The sequence below is a fragment of the Pleuronectes platessa genome, chromosome 14 (genome assembly GCF_947347685.1).
Source record: "Pleuronectes platessa chromosome 14, fPlePla1.1, whole genome shotgun sequence".
In the NCBI taxonomy this organism is placed as follows: Eukaryota; Metazoa; Chordata; class Actinopteri; order Pleuronectiformes; family Pleuronectidae; genus Pleuronectes; species Pleuronectes platessa.
In genome coordinates, this window is record NC_070639.1 from 15,188,048 (window position 1) to 15,209,099 (window position 21,052).

A 21,052-nucleotide genomic window follows, 5' to 3' on the forward strand; every position below is an offset into this window, starting at 1 on the left:
GGGATCACAAGCTGCATCAAGTGCATCTTCTTGGAGGAATTTGGTCAGCTCTGTATCAGCCTGCACTCTTTTTGGAAAGGAAGCCTGGGTCTGACTTGTGAGATGAGCTCTTCTGTTTCGAAGAAAGTCACTCAGCTTCATCTTCTTGGTGGGTGCGGTAGCAGTAGGTTCATCCACGTTTCCTCCAGCAGCGTTGCTGCAGCTCTCACCACTGGCACCTTCTCCACTTTCTTCTGGCCCTATTATGTCCAGTAGCTCTTGGACAAGCTGTTGTTTGACATCATCCAATGCCTCTGCCTCCTCCATGCTGCCACGATACCTTGGATCCAAGATGGTGGCCTTTCTCAGGAGGACTTGGATTGCAGGTGATTTGTATTTTTCAGTCAGGACCCTGCACATGTTTTGTTTAATGCTGGCTGTCAGTGCAGTGTCATCAGGGCCTGGAGAGAGAAGGTCGTCTTTTATCAGTTCCATCACAGGTTTAACTGAGGACACTGTGACGTATCTTTCCCCTGAGAGGACGTCTGTGAAGTCAGCTAGTGGTTTCATTGCTGCGTTGATGGACTCCAACACAGAAACATCTTGCCAGGTTGGATTGAGGTGGCTATGTTTACGGTCTTGAACCAGGACACTTCTTATGGCTGGGAGTTGCTCGAGCACCCTCTCTACCATCTTCTGCTTAGTGCCCCATCGTGTGACAACATCCTGTGGGAAAGATAATATTGTTCTTGTTCATTAGTTAGTCTATATAAACATTCTTAAACAAATACTACATTTTACATTTCCATTATTATTCATTTGTATGTTTTATTTTATTTTTTAATGCCAGTGCATACGACTACAGTCTCAATTAAATTCAACAGGTCTAGAGGCTACTTTAAAATAAGAATAACAACTCTTTAAATATTTTGTGTTGCAAATTAAACAATAGAATATAGATGTATTGCACAGTAATACATTATACAACAATTCAATGCACTGCACTCACTACTGGACTCATTAAAAAAAAGTAGAGTAATAAATAGTCAATAAATAATACATTCTCATGGTCTCATTCACTCAGTCAGTACATTCATGTCACACTGTACCATCAACTTAGTGCCATTGTATGCATTAGATGCATTAAATTAAACTATCAATGAATTAAATCACTCACCAGTATTAGACTGTGTTGGGGGAGATTTGCCTCACTCTGTGCCTTCCTCAGGTCTCTCCTCTTAAGCCAGCTCAGGTTGAATGTGTTGACCAAACTTTTACAGAGACCGAATGCACGCGCTGTCTGATCTTTGTCGCTGTCCAGACCATGGCACACAGCAAGGTGGAGGTTGTGGCCAAAGCAATTGAGCCATGACCAGCCAAGATTTCTTATTGCAGCAACAATGTTAGCACCATTATCTGTAGTGATACAGACTAGTTTGTGCTCATCCAGTCCCCAGTCTGCTAAAGCAGACTTCAGGTTTTCTCCAAGGGTGTCAGCAGTATGATTCTCTGGGACATATCTGGTCTCTAAACACTTGGAGTGCAGGGTCCAGTCCGCAGTTATGTAGTGTATGGTCAAGCTCATATAGGGAGTCATGTTTGTACTTGACCACATATCTGTAGTGGCAGAGTAAAATGGGATGTCTTTGATCTCCTTTAGTATGCTGTCTTTTACACTGTTGTACAGTTGTGGAATTGCCGTTTGTGACACGTATGTTCTCCCAGGCAATTCGTACTGGCTGTCAAATGTTTGCAGCATTCGTCGAAATGCAGGCTTTTCCACGATACTAAAGGGCATCATCTCTCTAGCAATGAAGCGAACTACACAGTCAGTGAGCGCGCACCATTTTGCGCTGTCCTGTTTGTACTTTGTTTGCCGACTAAACGCCCCAGTGATTGTGGACAGTTGGGAAGACGGAGACTTCCCAACTGTTTGTTTTTTCCCAAGCTGGGAAAACTGCATCGGGTGATTGTGTTTCAGGTGAAGATGCAGGTTTGTTGTATTACCGCGTTTTGTCAATACTGTTTTCAAACAAATGCGACATGTCGGCTCGCATAAGTTATTTGGTTCGCCCCGGCCGTTGGGTTTGAAGCCGAAGTGCTCCCACACGGCAGCTGTCGCGTTCGGCTTAGAAACCAACTCCATCTTTTTATTCTTCCAAATGTTTTTTCTCTTCTCCTCTCGGGACTTTCATGCTGCACTCTGCACTGCGCAACGCCAGGGCTCCGCCTCCCACATAGAGACCAATGCTACAAGTGACTGAGACGTGACGAGGGGGTTAACTTATTGTGCCCTCAGCTCGGCCTTTAAGGCTGCGCTGCAGGAAATAATAACCATCACCAACTGAATGCCTAACCCTGCGCGCTGCCTTGAAGAATTCAGTTGGGGCAAAAAAACACCATCCGGCGATTTATTGCAGCCGGCAAAAAATTATCGCTCATTTTAATTTATCGCGCAATTAATTGATTTATTGCATATCGCGACAGGCCTAACTCACACACATACATACACACACAGACTCACAAAGCAGCAAGAGACTGGCTGTACCCTGTCCATGGAGTTTTATTTGGCAGCCAGACCTATCAGCATTTCTAAGAATTAAACAAACCCAGATAACAGCCATGTTTAATTAAGATGTTCAAGTGTTACCGTGGAATTAGAGCAGAGCATTAAGAACTGAGTGACTCTGTGTGTGTGTGTGTGTGTGTGTTGCCTTCAGATCAGTGAAGTCACCTTTGCACAAATAAAAGTCTATGATATTGGCAGACTATTAATACCTGCAGAGATTTTTGATTAAATATTGTAGTTATGTAAAAATAAATATACTGTGTGCACATTTTTTCATGGAACTCGGAGGCTGGAGATATGGAACAATATTTGCAAAAAAATGTGGGGTTGGAACATGTATATAATTACATATTATGATTAGGATTAAAGGAAAGGGAAAAAGTAAAACAAATCAAGAGTCAAAATATGGAAAAAAGGAAAACAAGGTTCCAATTATCACACTTTGAAACACAACACATTTCTATCTGACTGTCATGGCAGTATGCAGCGTTTTAGAAATACAAATGTCCATAGTTAGAAGCTATGGCTCTCTGAAAAACAACATTTGATTTCTCTGAACTGCATAATGTGCATTTCAAGATGAGTGCAAACATTCAATATCTAACCTTAAAACCATGTCAGTGGCCAGTGGCATAGATTGTTAAGCAGTTCTAGTGGAGTGAATGATCCAGACTCATATACAGAGGAGGCTAGAGTTATCACCAAACATTTGAAAAGGAACGTTGAATATGCGTAACGGAATTGTTCAAGGAACTCAAACCACAGACACCATTGAATTCCAGTAAACATAATCCAAACACAGTGCAGTGATTTGTCAGGGTTCAACCTAACTACCTCTGTATGTGACGTAGGATGGATGAAATTTATGTTAGCTAGCTAGCTAATTAATCCACTCAAGTGACACTAACTAAGCCGGCATCGTGATGGATAGCCACCGTAACGCAACGTAGCTCGGATGCACGAGGACCATTAGTCAGATGATACCTGGGAATGAAAGGCTTTAAATCACAAACAGTCCACTAGCAAAACTCTGAAGTTACCTGTATCATATTCAGCTGCCTGTTCAAACAGCCCGACCCATACACACACACACACACACACATACACACACACACACACACACATACATACATACACACACAGTGACGCCAGGGATCAATCAGAGTTCACTTACCCCGGGAAAAACACAGAGGTCTGACTCTAATGGTGGGTAAGGCCATGATAACTATCTGCAGCAAGTACTTAACATGCTATGCTATTCTATTTGGAGGAAAGTTTTAAAAATTCAAGTTGACCAGGTGAAAGGCAGAAGAAAAGTAATTATGTGTCTTTTGTGCAATGTTTTTTCTGCCCTGTGGAGACAGAAAATGATGTTACACACTTCACAGTTGTGTTTATATGCATGCGTGCGTCTGTGTGAGTGTACGTGGGTGTCAGCCAGTTTATTCTTTAGCAGACCGGACATGAGGGAGCAAGTTGGGAGCTGCCGCCCAAGTAAGAAACAATGAATATTTTAACTGTTTTAATGGAAATCTCCTGTATGAGTAACGACAGTACTTCATGATGTAGCAGTTAACTAGTTCATAGCCAGAGGCCACAGCTGTGGTGGGATCCTTTGTGGTTTGTGAGGTTCTTACATAAAAACTACCCTAATGAACTTAGTTTTGCGATGCTCAAGAGTACTACAGAAGGGCCAAGGCTCAACCTTTTTGAGAGCTTGATCAGACCATTTAGTTGAACGATGGTTGTCTCTCGTCTTTCATCACAGACAACTGACTTTGGTTCAGTTGAAACGGTTTGATTTGGCCAATCACCAATTCGCCTTAGCTCAACCACCCCGTCTCATCTCCTTCGGATGGCGAGACACCGTAGAGTCGAGTCGGCCCTAAAGATGTTACATGGCTCTTGAAGCATATTATAACCTATTGTCCTCAACAAAAAGATGGCTGAAAAGCGACCATCACTTACACCAAAGAAATCTGCTGCAGACAAAATAGACCCCCAAAGAGACATGATGAGCATAGTTGGCTTTCATAAAGAATCACTGGACAAATTGAAATTGATTCATTGAATGATGAGGTACGGCATGAACTTGTATTCAGACTGTGTTGTATCCATATCAGAACTTCTTCCTAGCAAATTATCCTAAAAGTCTTCTCAACCCATATCTCCATCTAACTTTCTGTCTATTTCCATCTTCCGCTCTTTTTGCACCTTTCTTTTTCGGGAACTTGCTCGTATACTGTAGATGCCAATGAAAGAGCCGTAAATGTCAGACCAATTTTTGCTTCCAAGATAGTTGCGCAAAGGCCTAGACAAAAGCCTATGTAATTACAGTAGTAGTCACTGGTCCATTAGTGATAAAGACATGATGGCTTGCATGGGTAGAGCTGGCACCGTTGGCTCCCCACAATGCATTCATTTCATGGTAAAAGCTACAATTATTCTAAAAGAGACTCCCTTTCTTATTCTCTATCTGCTGTGAAGCTTCTTTATGTTTCTTCTCCTTCTTTCTATGACACCATCAGGCACGGGGATATTATCAGCATAAAACAGTGTCATCAACTCAATGAGCAATTAAGTTATTCTCTCATCTATTTGGAGGAAGTCAGAAATGCTCTGAATAGAACAAAAAGACCTTTCCTCCCTCACCACCTCTGTCCCAATTATGTCTTGTGCTGCTATAGCAGACTGTTTCGGTTATCTTTTGTGGGTCCTCTTCAGATGACACAGCTATACTTTTGGAGGACAGATAGTGGGAACAATGGAGGATCCCGCTGTGCCGGTCTACGGGGGTCTAGACATGACTATGGTAGACCTTGTCTCTTTTTCAGTCAATATAATGAAGCGCTAATTCCTCGCACATCCAGCCCGTTAAAAGTTTTGCCAGGAAAGCATTAATACTTGAGTTTAAACTGCGACTTTGGCATCCACACCGAGTACTGCTAGCTTTGTTTGCTACAGACAGGTTACTATACCCCTGCAGCCACACTGTTGCACATGCAAATAGCAGTGCTAGCGATGGGCACCTAGTGTGCGAATAACAGCTAGCTAAGAAAATCTCAATGATAGATAACATTTTGAGGTTTAAAAAACTATATATAAATTTACTGATATAATTTATTATCACAAACAATAAATAATTTGATTCTTAGCAATAACAAATTAATGATTTGATTCTGAGATGGTATACTCAGGCAGGGTTGAGAAAGGGGTTTTAGCAGAGAATTAAATCTAATAATTCTGTATCATGATGCTTGTCAGGATAGTCAGAACCAAAGTTAGGTGAAGACAAGTGTTGAACAAAAGGCAGGACCAGTTATCTCATCAGCATGTCCTTTCATCCGTCTTTTTCTATTCAAACTCTGCGCTGAGTGACTGTCTCCTGCAGAAGTGAATAAAGAAGACAGTATTTCCACTAAGACAAAAAACAAAACAAACATACATTGCTGGTATGCTCAACAGAACCTAAACCATTCTGTATTATGCAGACCATTCTAGATGGCTCGTGACAATCAGTGTAATATGTACTGGTGGGTGATAGACAGACCGACAGACAAGAAGGCCAATAGCCAGGGACAGAAAGTGAAGCTTTGCTTGTCTTTGACACTTTGTTTTCTACCCTTCCAAGTTAATTTAGCTTGCATGGGTCAGCGCCCCTGACCGCAACAGCCCCGCCCCCCCACCCCCCGAGGCCACGTAGACCCTCAGCCACCCCCCTCTGAGCTATTTATTCCCAAAACCCACTGGTAATATTGGCTGAGGCCTAATCAACATTTAGCTCCTCTGAGTGTGTTATTACAGAGCAATTGATGGATGGTACAATTATACCCTGTGTCACTTAGCTAAATGGCTATGTAATCCTAATGAGTTTTTATTCAAACACTGACTAGTTAGCGCAAGGAGAGCTGGAGGAGGAGGCGGATGGGGTGGGGGTGTGCAGTGGAGGAGGCGCGGGGGGTGGGAGAAGATGCAAATGAAAAGGGAAGCCGCAACAACATACATATATAGAGAAAAGAGGAGGAGAAAAGAAGGAGAGAGAGAGAGAGAGAGAAGGAGATTGTCGGTGTACAAGTAATCGAGTTACATGATGAATGTGTGTTACTCTTGTAATGGGAATCGGCAGCAGTTCGGCCTGGGTGGTTGGATGCAGAGCACTTTTCAAGTTGCAGTTTGAAAAACAACTGTGGGGAGCTATGGTCTTAGAGTGAAAGGTAAAGCTCACATCACATATTTGACTTTATGTCCATATTGGATCATGTTGGACACGTTGTTTTCACTCTAAATATCATCAATGAGTAAATTGTAAAAAGTAAGACTTTTAAAAACCATGATGTAAACATTAAACTTATCACTGAACATAATCCAGTGATGTCCTATAGTGATGGATTATATAAGAGTGCAGCCTGGCTTCAAATTGCATGAGCAGCACTTTGATTAACATGTAAAAAATAAATCACAGAAGTGGTAAATGTTAAGTGTTTAGGTCAATGTGGAAGATAAATGTCACAAAGCTACTCCCAGCCTCATATGTTGGAATTTATTAAATCAAGTGTGTGATATAAATATGACAAACACTTAACATCATTTTCCTCTTTTAAACTCAAATGTGAGAGATGAGAATTTTCAGTTGTGAATTCTCCCCCGGATTTTTACGGGGGGGGGGGGGGGGGGGGGGGGGGAAGGGACACTACAAATTTGTATCATTCAAATGCTTATGATGCAGAATAGTCAACATGGTCCAGACAATACCACTAGGATCAATGTATAATTGATTAATTGATGGTTTATTGATAAAAGTATTGGTTTTTCATTCATTAAACACATAATGAGGTAACATAGGGACGAGAGGTAAAGAAAGAGCAAGAAACAAAAAGATGTACTGTACAAGAAAATCTGTGCTGTACAAGAAATAATGTTGTGAGCCTAATTCCTGCTCAGTTGCTTTTCAGCAACAAATCACACTTGCATGTTTAGTGAAGCCAGCAGACGGGGGCTTCTGTTTTCACAGATTGAAAACAACAGAACGAGTTGAATTGGTCAAGTAATACTTACACACCCAGTACAGAGATTAAAATGTTTCTGGCAAAACAAACTCACAATGTCTTGTATTGTCATGCATGGAGAGTGGAGGACTAAATAATGCCATAGAGGATCAAATGAGCTATTTGTGTGCAGTTATCGATAAAGAGTTTTAAATGAGGAAGAACAGAGTCTGTGTCCAGCTGAACTATTGTGCTTCGTCCATTTGAGCCTTAACCCCAGCCATTCTTGAAAAGGACTCCCTCGCCTCAGCTGCAGTGGGTGGAAATTGATTCCGATCCTCCTGAGACTTCGGTCCATATCATTCACTCCATGTGGCAGGCCGCAGAGGGAGGCAGATATGGCCTTTGAAAGGCAGCTAGAGAAGCAGGGTGGGCTATTGTCACAGCCCGGCTCAGCTTCTCCTCTCCACTGCCTCTCTATTAAATCTGGCACTGCTCTGTTACGATAAGTAGTAATATCACCTCCACCTCTGCTACGTGTGTGCCGTGCAGTAAGACAGTCTCATACATCTGCTGCACTATCTGCTCCAAGGCTATGTGATTTTTTTTAAATGTGTCCCAGGGCAGTTGCATCCTCTTAGAAGGAGTTGTCATTTTTCACAGCTGTTTCAAAGCAACATCCTACCCAGGAAGCTACTGCTGCTGATTAGAAAAGATCAGGAATAACTGCCAAACATCTTAAGTGGTCAGAATTTCGGCCCAACATTCAGCAAATGTCTTTGAAAGAAAACTTCAAATATTTCTCTTTACTTCTGCCTTTATCTCGATCTTGCACTTGCCTGCACTCCTGTGCTTTTTTAGAATTTGTACCTTTATTTCTTTTCAGTTTTTATGCAATTTCTAATTAATGTTTTAATTTTTTATTGTTGCTTTCAATTTTTAATGTAATTTTAACACTTTCTTATGTTACTTCATATATTTGCTCGTAATTTTATTTAATTTATATTTCTATTGTATATAAAGCACTTTAAGCTGCATTTCTTGTATGAAAGTTGAAGGGATTATTAATGTGCTCTACAGTATCAATTCTGGTGGGATATGCTTTCTATCGTACTTGCTGTTTAACACAGAAAGAAATCTTAAATGTACAATATGTAACTTTGGCTACTAGGGTTAAAGATTAGAACGAACATGGGCATCTGGTACCTCCAGTAAAGAAGCACACGGCCAGAATTATTGTTTGGGCAGTAAAGCTCTCTGAAGCCACAGGAACATACATAGACAAATTATTACCAGTATGGGAGCAATTGGCCGACTTCACTTTACAATGCTAAGACATGAAAAGTCCCCATGTCTATATTTTAGCAGTTTTTAAAGCTTATGGGTTCAGCTCTATAACTTATAACAGCATGCCATTTCCAGGCAGTATGTAATTCCCTTCAGTGTCAAGTAAACTCAAACAACTTGCTTTACTCTGGATGTTTACAGTCTTCTCCAAAAAAAAAATCACACAGCTTCAAATCTCTACAAACTACAAAATGTTTGACTTGCTTGTGGAGCACTGACTATTTGGGAAAAATAATTTAACCATTGGGGAATTACATGCTACGGTCTGTTGCGGAAATTATTTGGCAAAGCTGTAAGAGAAGGACAGACAGGCCTCCTTTGGGGGGGAGACAAAGATACTGCATGAGGTGAATCAGAGTTCACCTCATGCAGTAAAATCATTCATTCAAAAATCACGTTACATCTCAGTCGCAGCTGAAGTCTTAAAACAAAGACAACAAGCCCAACACACAAACTTGAGGGGGACATTTCCTGAGTATATCTCGTTCAGTGCTTATAAACGTCTTTAACTGTTAAAAGATGAACAGACGAAAATCCTCAGGTTTAGCTGCTTGCTACTCGCACTCACTTTTAATAGTGACACTATCAGAAACACATATTGGGCAAAAGAGAATAACCTGATGAATAATGTACCTACATGCACTGAAGTCCAGACATTTTCTGTAGAGGGCCTGTAAGGGATACTATAAATGTCCGTGTGAGTTGTTCCAGACATTTTCCCAGAACTTTTCCTAATTCTTTTATTGTAGTTTGTGAAAACATCAACGATTTGTTTTCTTGGATCCAAAGTGCCTCCAGAGTGGCAGGATGTGTTTTTTTTTCTTTCTGAAGCTTTGACAAGCTGAGGGTACTGCAACAGCAGTTCTCTGCCCTCTGCCATCCAGTACAGATTTTCATTTTAACAATTTCATCATAAAACGAGTCAGCAGAGCTGCTGGGTTAGATATGTGTCTATTTTTGTTGGTTTTCTCTTATTGGCCTCTTCACAGCTGCAGGTCAATACAAATGGAAAGTTTAAAGCAGAGCAAATAGAGCCAAGTCGAGCAAAGTTTCTTTCTTTTTTTCTCTCCTGTCAAACACACAGACATTTAACCTTGCCGGTTATTTTTGTTTCATTGCTCTATCAATCCAGATAATTTCCAAAAGACGGGATAGGAATGATATCGGCTGACCAAGAGTGGGAAGGGGAGCAAGGAAATGTATCTGTCAGTCAAAGGCAGAGATGGGCCTTAATGACAACACACACACACACATACACGCACAAACAACCTTATCACCTGCAGGCAAACACACAGAGAATTGCTTTGGTCAATTAGAAGGAAGATCCGTCTGAAATCAATGTCACTGTGGCAAAGAGATCGTCCTTTAATTTAAAATAACACTGACAGTCTCATACATATATATCTACACGCACAGCAAAACTGAAATGCACACACGCATTGCACACTACCATCAACTCCTGACTATCATCTACTTCTTCTTTTCCAGCTAAAGGTTGGAGAATCATTGATTTTTCAGTAGCGGCTGTCATATCTCACGCACCTCTATTCCTGCTTACACTTGAATTGAGAAGGAATCCATTGTTCAGGGGAGAAAGGAAACATATAAGAATAAAATACTTCCATTAGATAGTAACAATGAAGAGAATACAGCTGATCTCATGGGTGGGAGTAGAATCTCCCAGGAGGGAGCTCAACTAAGGCCTGAGTTGAGGATCTTAAGGTGGATATTAGGGCTGAAAAAACATAAATATATTAGTTTGTGTGGCATGTATTCATCAATCTGGAACTGACAATCCCTAACCCTAACCCTAACCCCAAACCATTGACGAAAATGTATATTATTTTAAATATAAATCGAATTAAATCGTGCTCTGCCCAGGTGTTGGTTGATAAACTGCATCGTACTGTTCTCCCCCCCTCTTCTCTCTTTCGTTAACCATCCTGTCTCTTAGATGGAGTAAAACAAATGCTTTATATACACAACCACAAAAAAACTGAAATGGAGAACACAGATTTATTTTTTCAGACTTAAAACATCTTTATTTTGTGTTTTTTCCCTTTTTTTTACCCAATTTATTTTAGCTCCCTGTCAGAAAAAACATCCTGAAAACCAGAGGGATGCTAACTGGGAGAAGCTGACTGTAATGAGGGGAATGGTGGTAAAGACAACAAATCTTATCTTCCCACGCAGATCCCAGCTGGAAGTAACATACAATTTGTGTGTGTGTGTAAGTGTGTGTGTGTGCGTGTGTGTTTGTGTTTCCTGAGGAAGTAAAGCAGAAAAATACACAATTGATAAATCAAAATAAAAGTAAATCTTTGGACTGATTGATACATAACAATAGATTAATGGATTGACAATGGCTATCGTTGCAGCCTTCGTGATTTGACGAGTATGGACTTCCCTCTCGCTGCTATGTTTCTTGATGGAAAGTAAGAAGGAGGAAATCAAAAAAAGTAAGCAGCAGCAAAAAACCGTCAGATATCTGTGAGTAAACGATTTCCAGGGACTCTTCAATTTCCCTCCTCTCTGCTGTCTGGCTTTCAAACTAGTTCCCAGTTAAACTCCTTCACCCCATTCCCCCTCCCCCAACCGTTCTCCTCAGGACTTCTTTCTCTCGCTGGTCCCATTTCCCACCCCACGCTGTCCTTCTTCATGTCAAATTAAAGTGATGGAAATGGACTTGAGGGGATGCTAATTGCAATTGTCAATCCAATCTAGGTCGCGCCTGAAAGACAGGAGCTCCCTAGCACTTCATCAGTCTTCATTAATATTGAAGGAGTTTGCCGAGGAGCAGGGGGGGGGGGGCAACGTAATCTGCACTCGTCTAACAGTGCATCAAAAATTAGGAAGCTGGGGAGGGCAGCGATGGCACCTGAGGGATAAATATGCCAGTCAAGAAGAAGTAAGAAGATGTCAGAAGACGGGAATGAAGTCCAGGAATAGATGCAGCTTTCAAATGCCACTTCCGACAACGTTCAAAACTTCGTATGCAGCTTTTCCGTCAATGTTAGTGTTGTATGATCCCACGACAGGAGCAGTAGTAATCGGTGCTGTATTTATACAATTTTTAACAAGGAAGTAAACAATGTATAATGAGGACATACACGTGTATATACCTTTAAGAGTGGGTGCAATATTTATGTGCTTTTTCCTTTACCTGCAAAAAAGTTTTTAAAGAAGGTGCAATATTTATGTGTTTTTTCCTTTACCTGCAAAAAAGTTTTTAAAGAAGAGTTTCAGACAATGACGAGTGAAGGGAGCAGATTACAGCCCTTTAATGATGATAACTATGATGCAAATAACAGTGAAGAAGAATCAGACCCAGACGATGTTATTGCTGACCCAGAGTCCTGTTTGAGGAGGAGGAAGGGGAGAGAGTTTGCCGGCTGTGAATGTTTCTAAAGAAAATGCTTTTGAAGTTTAGTGAACCAGCAATTACTTACAATGAAAAGTTATTTCAAGTCTATCTGCTTCCGAGGCTGAACAATGAAAGTTTGGGCAAATGTCTGCAATTCGGTCCTCACCTTTGGCGCCTCAAGTGTTCATGGGTTAAACAGAGCAGACACAAATTAAAGAGTTTCAGGAACCAATGACTCTGCTGCTGCACATTATGTAAAACTGCATTTGTATCTTACAGGTGTTCAACACCCTACAGTCCACTGTTCTTTCATGAGCTGCCATGAATCCTGACCCTCTGGTATTTCCCTTGGGCACTCGAAGGGCAACATAATGTTAATTTGTTAGGTCGACTCAAGTAACAATTTATTAACCGGCGGTCGGTCTGTCATAGTAGAAGCCTGGCTTGAATTTTGAAAAGCAAAGTATATGTATGACATAAAACTGGTGAGATTATGAAGATAGACTCAAGATTTGTCATCAATTTATGATAAAGTAACACGTGGCGCAGGCATTCACACATATACACATAGGCACCTATAGTGCAAGGGCCGGCTGGTCATTCTGCAGCAGGGGTCTCAAATGTTTGTGCCCACAGACCCCCTCTGGCAAGGCGAACCTATGCTTTACCAAGTGAGACATAAACTTAAATTGATGCAGTAGTTAGGCTCACCAACTGCAAGTGTTTATTCCCTTCAGTTTTGCAGGTAACCAACCAGCAGAGACCTCTAATGGCTTCTAATTTCAGGGGAAAAAAGGGAATGAACAGTGTCTGGAGGCTGATGAAACAGCCTCCTGCCGTATCTTACTGGGCAAAATTAACTGGAGCTATACCCTCTTTGTCAGAATCAGGCTCCTAATCTCCGTCTTTAAAGGCTAAGATCAATATCACTGTGTAAAATAAGTTGAAAACAACGTGAACATGCAAAAGAGCAGTAATACAGACTAGTATCACCTAAGTCTGCAGCTCTCCTCGGCTTAACAGAGGTTTGATAATGAGTTTCAGCTCCCAGTTTAACTCACTGGCCTGCGACTTACTGTTTGGACTCACCCTCGTCGCTCTAATAGGGTCATTTGTGGCTGCAGCAGGCTGCTGCTGCTTTCGGTGGAGGAAGCCCTGAAAGCCCACTCCACAGTGCTCAACAGCAAATGCCAGACCGACAAAGTTGAACCACCAGCTGGTAAACATACTGCAGCATTTAACAGCTGAAGAGCCAGATATTTCCCTCAGGACTTGGCAAAGACCGGAAACCGAGCAAAAAGAAACAAAATATTGGTCTTTTATTCAACCCATGACTCCCAATGAACAGCATTGTTGCTCTGTCTAGCTGCTACAAATAAGCACCAGTTTGCCAATATGTTCCTCGCATTAAAACTAAAGAGGTAATGATATGTGGTGTTAATGAATTGTTTCTGGTGCCCCCGAGAGACCAAGATATTTCCCTGTCTGGGACGATAAGGAATCTTGTTGAACGAAATGCATAACATCTCTGATATAGTAAAAGCTCTGGCCCTCTTCCATCAACTGTGCAATTGTTTCAACAGTAAAATGAATCATCTGATCATTAATGAGGTTGATTTACGTTATAGAGAAATAGCTCCAGTTAAACGTGAAGCTTTCCATTGGCCCTGTATACTTATATAAAGGTCTGCTCGCGCCCTGCCGCCCCTCCCTCTGTCTAATCTACTGTTTCACAGTTAGATATTGAATGGGACAGATGAAGCTGATTTGTTGGCACGGGGATATTTACTCTGGAGTGTAAAGACAGTTTTCTTGTCAACTGAAGTAACATTTGTCTCTTATTCCTGCTCACTGGTGCAGTCGTGCTGGTTTCCATCTGGTACGCATCACTGTGACAGCTGGGAGGGTTTCCCTCAAGTGCAGGGTCAAGTGAACACTTTGCACGAGTGTCATTTAGGTCCAGATGAACAGACCCACACTTTTCCAACAAGCACCCTTTAGTACATAGTGTAAGTGCTAGAGAGTGAGCCTTCCAAAAATGACTACTTTTGTATACATTAAAAATGCTGCAACCAATAGGGGTTAAAAATAAATACAAATGTCTGTACAGTGCAATGTAATCCTGTAATAAATACTTCATATAGTGTGTGGTAATGCTTCATATTTATGAAAGATTTTACTCTTGGTCATTTACTTGTAAGGATAAATATCTGTTGTGGTTTTATGGTTTTAGTGCATTGTTTATGTTGAATATATTACTATTATTGATACATCTATTCATAATAATGAACTCTCCCACATTTATTCAACTTTAACTTCTCATAATGTTTAGCAAAATAACATTATTTAGCTTATACTTGATTATGCAGTTACACAGCTCGGGTATTGACATTGGCAAACAACTGGCTTAGATACAGGGTTATTAGCTTTTATGCTCATTTCTTGTGCCACAAAGTGCAAATAGTAAATCCACCTCTAAAGTTCATCTTGTTAAATGTAGATGAAGGCAAATTTCAAACCAATAAATACCACAGTGGAGGAGTTTCATGACACATCTGAGATCACAGAGGTTGCCACAGGAATGCAAACACTTCTAGGTGACTTGATTTGAAATCTGCAACACAAAATATGAAGTTTCTGTTGTCAATGTGTCAACGTTGATTTACTAATACAAGGCCGTTTGCAAATATTAAATATTACAATTTGTACATGATGATTCCAAAATTACAACTACGGGGACCAAGCTGGGGTCTCGTTGCTACTGCAGGAATTACATGTTTACAAATGGTTGCAATGACTAGACAAACAATCTGATCCGACTGTGGTGGCTGTGGGTTCCTGTTGAGACTGGGAAGATGGGAGGAGAGGGAAAAATGAATATTTCATAATCACAGATCTGTTTATGAGAGCACACACGAGAAAGTGATACCGGAGAGAAGAGCGATGCAAAAGTGTGCGTCTGCCGTCCTCTGTGTCCCATTCACATCACAGCAGACATCACTGTAGAATATGAAGAACAGAGCATAACTTGTCGTCTAATTTTCCCCGTGTGCTTCCGTCTCGGGACGCAAATACACGTCCTGTTCATAATAGGATTCAGAGGAAACGGGAATACGGACTCAGGAGTGATTTAAAAACACTGATGGCGTAAACACCGTGTGACGGTAAAGCTCGGCTGTTGGTTTTCGAGTGTGAATATGTGAGAGAAGGGGAGAAAAGCCTCAGTGCAGAAATGCAGTTATTAATCACGGCCGTGAGCTTTGATTCATCTGTCGTGGAGGCAGTTTGGAAGATGGACTCTATTTACTGCTAAAGTTGTTTGAGGGGTTTTGGGAGGCAGCCATCAATCTCTTGGCTATCTTGAAGAGAAGCAGCCAATGCACAGGCATCAGTTTCAATCACCTCCCCGAGACAGCTGGTACGGTGAGCCGCCGCTGCACAATGGTCCTCGCTTCACTCCCTCCCCTTTTCTCTCTACCTCAAGGTGAAGTTTCTCCTCTCTCCCCGGGGGAGCATGTTATTAATGTGTTTTATCGTAATAATAATAATATTGCCTAAAAATACACACTCCGCCCTGCCCTCTTGCTCCCTTGCTGTTTGGCACCCTGCGTTCCTAATTAGCATCCTCAATTAACCCATGTTAATTGCCAACCGTGGAAAGGTGGAGGATCCTGGCAAGCCGGCACCGGGGGGAGCTGCTTAGTAAATGAGTGGAATGGAAACGTACGCAGGTAAGGACGAAAGCACCTTTAACCTCAAACTGCAAATAACCCCTTTGTGTAATATTGCTTGTACACCGAACCTAAACTCAAGCGGGGGTGTGAGAGTTGTTTTCAACTACAAATTGATTCGGTGCAGTTAGACAACAATCACACTTAATTTTTTTTGTATCTTTCCACCTTTCTACCATCTATTTTCATCAACGTCTGTGGGGCATATTACCTCTGCGGGAGTCTAATGGCTGCACTCAACCATCCATTGCTCCCTCTTTCTTAATAACCTCTTAGTTGTATTTTGGGTCACGCTTGTCTCTCTACAATAAAGAGAAACGTAATGACTGTGCCTGGTTTTTCCGCTTTGATCAATCTTGATTTATTTTAGTGCACGCAGGCTAAACACACGAGAGAAGACAAGCAGCACTATTATTTTTACCAGATGTAGACAAATCCCTTTGTCGTATTTACCTTAAATCACCACTGTAAGAAAGAAAACATGGAAACCAAATATAAGAAGAACATAGCTTGCATGTTCATTGAGGGGGGGGGGGTTGCATTCTCGGTAAAACCCTCTGTGGCCAAGTTGACTCTCACAGCAATACAGGCCTATTAATGCAGTCAGCACTGTAGCGTAGCCACCAGGGGAGCTCCGCTGCCCCCTAGATAGACTGGAATCAATTGGAGTTGGAGGGCGTTAGCGGTGCAGAGTGCAGTCAGCAGTCCAGCCTGATGTTCTTGAGAAGTGGGGGGGGCAGCAAAGGTCAGAGTATAGCAGCTGATTTCACATACAAAAACAAACCTGCCTGTTTTTTTTTTTCCCTTTTCTCCTGCATATTCTCCATAGTAACCTGCTAACCTTTCATTAGTGCCCTTACTGCCCCAGGCCCCTGAGAGGCATCATGTGACACAGTGATTGTGTGTATGCACGTGTCCATCAAACCAAAATGGAGGTAGGCATTCATGTAAAAGCAATTCCACCTCAGCTTCCTTACCCAAGCAAACCTATTCTTCCTGACCTGAGTACTAACCTCCGAGAGGCAGCTTGAGATTTGGCATACAAGCAGACTCTCTTTAGGAAGAAGAGAAGGAGTAACCCTGATAAGAGAACGTCATTGGCTACGTGGAGACAAATCTGAATGCTGAATGGTAGAAACTTATTTGAGCACAAGTATTGTCTGGGCAACAGGGTTGAATTAGAAGAAAGTGACTCATTATCCCAATCATTTTTTACAGTGACTGTCATTGACAGATAATAAGAAGTATGTGAAAAGCTGAAATATAATTCTACTCCGCTTGTACAGGTTGAGGATTTTTCAAATACTTCTAGACACAAGAACATAGAGTTCCATGAAGAGGAATGTGAAGCTACTCCAAATCCCCAGTGATGGACCAATAATGACACATTTGAATTAATAAGCAAGGTGTATTCTGTCTTCCTGCTGCACACCAGACTTTATATTTCATCCATACCCTGAGGAAGGTGAGGTCCCGGCTGCGGTCGATGCTCGTGATCTCGAGGTTGCCCATGACCACTTCACAGTTCTCGTAGTATTTCCTCAGGGTGCGGTACTGCTGCTCCAGGTCCGACAGTGTGCTCAGCTTGTTCTCCGTACCAGTGCACACTAGGAAAAGGGAGACAGTGACAAGACAGTATTAATAAAGCTCCATTAGAAGCACTGTAGCTGAGAGCGGTGAGGGAGCAGCCACACAGATATGATGACACAGCCTGTTAACGGGGTCCACAGTTTCGACTGACCATAAACACACAGTGGCTGTCATCTCGATACGGGTTTCCACATAATATGAACCAGGAGAAACAGCCGGTTCATGTTCTACTGTGTCAAATGTGTCAAAACAAAGGGAATGCAGTGTAAGCATTAGTCCATAGACAGTGACCTGCAGCACCTGCTTAGCCGGCCTGGTCATGTCAGACTGGGAAGCCACTGGACCTCGCTGCTCCCCCCAGGGCACTCGGGACAGATGAGGGCTCTTAAGCAGTTAGCTGGGCTGCTCACTTGACAAGTGATTATTAGAACAACTTCCAGCGATCACACACCTTGCGTCCTACCCCCCCCCCCCCCCCCCCGATGAAGACACAAACCATCTGCGCAATCAGCTGAAGCTGCCCAGAGTAGTATGAAGCATGGCCGCTTGTAGCAAGTACAAAGATTAGGGGCTGAGTCAAGATTGCCTGCGGCTCCTCACATGTTTTTGGAGAGAGGTAGGAATCGGTTGTTTGGGGAAGATCAGTGTACATTTATAATAAATAAAAAACTATATTTCATTGATCAATTTCTGTAGGAGCATGGCTCATCGCTGGGGTTGTTGCCCTCAACATGGATTTCTTCTTCTCCTTGCCCTCCTATCATCTCCTCCCATCTTGTCATTTGATCGACTTCTTTTTTCCTTAGGTTGCTGCAATTTCATGCATCCATCATGTTTTGTTTTGTTTGTTTGTTTTTTTCCGTTTGTTTCCTCAATACAATCTGCAGTAGATTGTATCCCTCGTCTCCCCGTGCTGCTTTTTAAATGAACAATGTGCTGCCTGCAATTCCTGCCAGGAGGTTATTGATGAGATTTTAAATATCAATATTGCTGTCAACGCCTAACGATGAATAGATATGTAAACGCTGTTGGGCAAATTCCCCCTTTTCCTTTCAGAACACACAAACATGCTACGGATGCTACTGGTGGCACGACTATGCTAACAATGCTAGTCATGTTTACTAATATATGATAACACTATTTAAAGAACATCGTTCAGCCACCAGATGTGTGCATACGACTCTACCAGGAGAGAACCACACGAAAACAAACAAATTATTTCCAGTGAGGCACTGTGCAGCTTGTGCGTACAACTGATGATTATATTAAATAAAGGTACATCTGGCTAAAAATAATACAGGAGTCCTGCAATAAAAAATCTGCCTTCATGAAAGTAAGAATGTTCAGTCTTTATTGAACTTGTGTAAGGAGGAGTTGATATATCCGCACAACAAACGTGGAGACTGTAGTTTGTGTTGCTGTTGGGCTGCATTGAATAATACAGAGCGGTTTATTCTCGTCTCCAGCCAGACTGCATTAATATTAACAGGGTGGAAAACAATCATAGAAACACCTGGACACAGGCTATAGACTTGAGTGACAATAGTACGATTCATAAATCTTGTCAGAGAGTTAGAACGATGCAGCAACAACATAAATCCACAATAGCTGCTGCCAATGAATACAGACAAAACATGAAGTCACTATGCAATGCAGTTGTTGTTGATGCTATCAGCTGTGCAGGAGATTTGCCATATGTAGAGTAATCATTTGTGATCATGCAGGAGTATTTCCCCTGAATGACTATGAAGACAGGATACAAAATATATACATTCATATATATGTATTATAATCCAGTTCTATTTATATTTCCGTTCTGTTGTTGCGTCCTTCTTGTTCATACTTAATGACAGAATCTAACAGAGAGGTGGTGTGTCCTTCACTGAGCCTCGTCACTTTGTCATCCATGAGCTGTTACCTCTCTCTCTGAACACCTCCTCCCTGAAAGATCTTCACTGACGCTTTGCATTTCTAGTCAAGATTTCCTGCAGACCTCTCTAAACCTTATATCTCCCACAGTGTTGGTGTTCTATCCTCGTGGCTAGCAATAAACTAGGCTAAACTCATTTACCCCTTTTCTCTGCACTGTGGCCAAATCTTTCAATTCCTTTTCCTATTTACTCCCCGTCATTACACCACAGATACATATAAAGAAAAAAAAGGATTCAGCCTCAAGGCAACACAGGCTGTAAAGACAAATGGGATTCGGATTAATCACTTCCTCATCTAAGCAGATACGAGATAAGCGGAACCATCCCAATGTGACCTGTACAATACTCGTATGGCCGGTGGTGATTAGCTAGACTGCACATAGCATAACGCGCTGCTCAGGAATGATATACGACAGACCCGGGTGTTTTCAATAACAGTTAGCGTGGGCTTGAGGGAAGCGGGATGCAGGGTAGAGGGGCTCATAAAGTGAGGATAGGTGTAATAAACTGTTATTGCACCCTTGAGGCAAGGTGCCGAGATCAGGCCAAAGGGTCATTGTGGCATGGGCTGTCTAGTGAAATTTACTTGTTGTTTTTTTTACACCCATTTGGTTCCCCGAGCTTGCCTTCAGTTAAGCCCGCTGACTTTCCAGAACTGCCTGGTGCGATGTGAGGTCTGTATGGTTATTTTTTCCTCTCTCCTCATGTGTGATTTCTAATGAAACACTGAAATCCTAAAGCTCTGCATGAGGCCGAGATGGCGCTGGGTGCCAAGTGAACCACAACAAAACCATCTGTGCTCTGTAGAGTGCATAAAGAGAAAGTGTGAACTGTTGAGGGGTTTGCTGCAAAGTGATCCTACCGGTGATATGTCTGTCTGTGTGTGTGTGTTTGTGTGTGTGTTTCTGTGTGTGTGTGTGTGTGCATGAATGTGGGCCGGGTGTAAATAAAAGACCTCAGGATGTATTTTCTCCCCCTCGCTGCACGATCAAATCCATTTGTCTCCATGCTCAATATGTTACATCTGAGCCGTTACATCACTGCAAAGGTTGAATAAAGCCCAGTGCCCTGCTCTTTGTATTGGCGCGACCTGGAGAACACGTTATAGGACACATAGTCGTCAGCTGTTTACCATAGTGCCTCGGATGCAGGAATAGCTCGCGAGAGCAGATGAATCTTCATATCGTGTAAAAGTTATTGCCGCTCACAAGAGAATCCATCTTCTCTGCTTGACGGATTTCACTCGATTCCACACTCACGGCGGAGAATGTCAATGAGATTCACCCCATATACATGTGTATATACAAAGGAATCGTATTTGCCTGTGCGATTAAATTGATTACATTTGTTTGCAGGGAATTGTCTGAGAAGTGATGGATTAAGGGCAATGGATCATAATAATTCAGGATTTTCCAATATGTGTAATTAATGAGAAGATTACGAGCTGATGGGTTGAAATTCATATCTGCCGTCGTTTATATGGATGAACAGGGAATTTACAGATGCTAGTTTTTTCCTACTTTGCTTTGAGGTGGATGGATGAGGACAAGCCGGTC

At 41.9% G+C, this 21,052-nt stretch overlaps 1 protein-coding gene across 3 annotated transcripts in view; it reads right to left on the reverse strand.

The window, feature by feature from the left end:
• LOC128456092 (receptor tyrosine-protein kinase erbB-4) overlaps positions 1-21,052 on the reverse strand; it is a 301,537-nt gene that overhangs the window by 161,245 nt on the left and 119,240 nt on the right. For all 3 annotated transcript variants that reach the window (XM_053440141.1, XM_053440140.1, XM_053440142.1), the window contains exon 2: positions 17,431-17,582. In XM_053440141.1, the coding sequence (XP_053296116.1) occupies positions 17,431-17,582 (152 nt within the window). The remainder of the gene's footprint in view (positions 1-17,430; positions 17,583-21,052) is intronic.